Genomic DNA, 2,684 nt, shown 5'->3' with positions numbered 1-2,684 from the left:
TTCAAAATATACTGATACTACTCCTTTAACTGACCAGGTAAATCACTTAACTTGGTTTGCAAACTTTAAGTCAGCTTGTTCATTTGGAAGCTCATGTAAACCAGAAGAGACTATAGTGTGAGGATCTATCCCGGCTGATCTAGAATTATTCAGCATTTTTCTCATGGCTCATGATTAGATTCTCACTCCGATTCTCACTCCATCCTTGAGATATAAAATATTAAATTGACCTGACTGAAAACCACAGCCTGAGGGGACATATTTTGTTTCTGCATTTAGCCTAGATTCTTGAAACATAATTTTCATTTTGTGTAATGAATACTTATTACTTATTTCCTGCTTCTTGTCTAGTGTACATATTCTTCAGGGTTCAACCTTACTTTCGATACCCAGTGACCACTATAAAATATACAATACTAAATTGCTGGTTAATGTTGCTCCATTTTGGCTATTTTATGCTAATTTATCTTTGTAAGCCTACATTTAATCCATATTTGATATGATTTGTCTTATTTGTAAATAACAGAGGGTTGCATTATGACTTTACAAATTACTTGGGGTATTATCTGGCTACAATATTTATATCTATTGAAGTGAAGATGAAGAGTATGGGGAGATATAAGACAAAGTGTTTTGTTCAGAAAAAAACAAACAAAAAACAACTGATAAAATAGTTTCGCTTTTTAATACCATTATTGATCTAACACTATTAAACAAAGATTGCTGGACCCACCTTCACAAGCAAATATTAAAATATTTTGAGAATTTTGCATCGGTTACTTAATGTTCTCTTTATGGCTTCTTTTACCTCTTTGTTCCTTAGGCTGTAGATCAGTGGATTCAGCATAGGGATCACCAGAGTATAAAACACAGAAGCCATTTTATCAATATCGAATGTATGGACGGATTTAGGCTGCAAGTAAATAAACAATAGTGTCCCGTAGAATACAACCACCACTGTCAGATGGGAGCCACAGGTGGAGAAGGCTTTATGTCTTCGTTCAGCTGAATTCATTCTGAGGATGGCCACAAGAATAAACATGTAGGATACAAGAACAATCAAGAAGGAGGAGAGCAAATTACAGCCTGAAAAGATCAAAATGATCAACTCTAATTCATGTGTGTCAGAACACAGCATGGACATCAGAAGGAGAGAGTCACAGTAAAAATACCTGATAATGTTAGAGCCACAGAAGGATGATTTAAATAACTTAATTGTGAGAAATAGGGACAGAAATGTGCTGTAGAGATAGGGAGTAAGCACAAGCAACCAGCGCACTTTCTCTGCCATGATGACCACATAGAGAAGAGGTTTGCAGATGGCCACATAGCGATCATAGGCCATTGCTGACAGAATAAACAGTTCAGTGATGATGAAAATCTCAAAGGATGCTAGCTGGGTGGCACACCAATTGAAGGAAATTGTATTTTTGTGTACTACAAAGTTTACCATCATTTTAGGACCAATGACAGTGGAGTAACCAAGGTCAGTAACAGACAAATGCCTAAGGAAAAAGTACATGGGAGTGTGTAGCTTGGAGTCCAAATGGGTCAAGACAATCATGCCCAGATTGGCTACCACTGTGACCAAGTATATGAAGAAAAAGATTCCAAAGAGCGGTGCTTGCAGCCTAGGGTTGTCAGTGATGCCCATGAGGATAAATTCAGTTACCTCAGTCACTGCCGTATGATTGTGTTTCTCCATTTGGTTCATCTTAGTTACCTGTGTGAGATATAACATCAGTCATTATTATGCTTGAGATGCTATCTCCGGAGGGAACTTAAAACATAATACATGAGATGTAGAGACATTTCTTTGTCACAAATTTTAAATAGAGACTCCTTCCTCCACCAAACGAAAACCATACACACAGGTTCATCGAAGCTTTGCTAAAGTATAATTAAAAAGGGAGAAGATATTATGAAATGATTGTTTTGATGCAGCTACTATGACCTGGAGACCTGGTGCTCCAGTGGTTTAGAGCTCAGCTACTAACCAAAAGGTCATCAGTTTGAATCTAGCAGCTGCTCCTTGGAAACCCTTTGGGGCAGTTCTTCTCTGCCCTGTAGGGTCTTTATGAGTCGGAATCTGCTTGACGGCAATAGGTTTTTACTATGACTACTTCTTTTGACCAAGGTCATTTTACATATGCCAAAAAAGCTATAAATTATATTTCAGCTTTCTAAAAATTTCATATATTTTGTAAAACCAACATCTGTACGTAAACCAGATACCTCACCTTATTTCCAGTCATCACAGATTTTAAAGTAGAAAGGTATGAAGTGATTTTCCAAACTGTTGGTGGAGTAAAAAAATCACACAGTGATTAGGAAACCTCCGACCATTAAATATCTGTTTCAAAACTTCTCACTACATATTTGGATTTTTTTTTTAACCCATCGCAAAAGATAAATATTATAATATTTTTAACTTAGAATTTTTTAATAATATCTTAGCACGCATTTTCCAATCTGTCATTTCTGCCTGTTGAATCACTCTTTCTAAAAGTTCTGATCATACATACCTTTTCTGCACACAAAGGACCTGGCCATTCTGATTATGAGTCTTTAATGGAGATTCATGTAAAGAGGCTCAGCAGAAAGAAAACCACGAATGAATAGCAAATACTGATAAAGATCCCACTATATGTGCTAGGCACTTTTCTAAATGCTTTACATATAGT

At 36.4% G+C, this 2,684-nt stretch overlaps 1 protein-coding gene across 1 annotated transcript; it reads right to left on the bottom strand.

The window, feature by feature from the left end:
- Positions 1–748: 748 nt before the first annotated feature.
- LOC126080252 (olfactory receptor 8K1-like) lies at positions 749–1,714 on the bottom strand. The gene has a single exon (XM_049891514.1). The coding sequence runs from the start codon at positions 1,712–1,714 to the stop codon at positions 749–751; it is 966 nt and encodes a 321-aa protein (XP_049747471.1).
- Positions 1,715–2,684: the final 970 nt, after the last annotated feature.

The sequence above is a fragment of the Elephas maximus genome, chromosome 7, assembly GCF_024166365.1.
Source record: "Elephas maximus indicus isolate mEleMax1 chromosome 7, mEleMax1 primary haplotype, whole genome shotgun sequence".
Taxonomy (NCBI): Eukaryota; Metazoa; Chordata; class Mammalia; order Proboscidea; family Elephantidae; genus Elephas; species Elephas maximus.
Note: the sequence above shows the minus strand (reverse complement) of the source record. Positions and strands in the feature narration are given on the sequence as shown.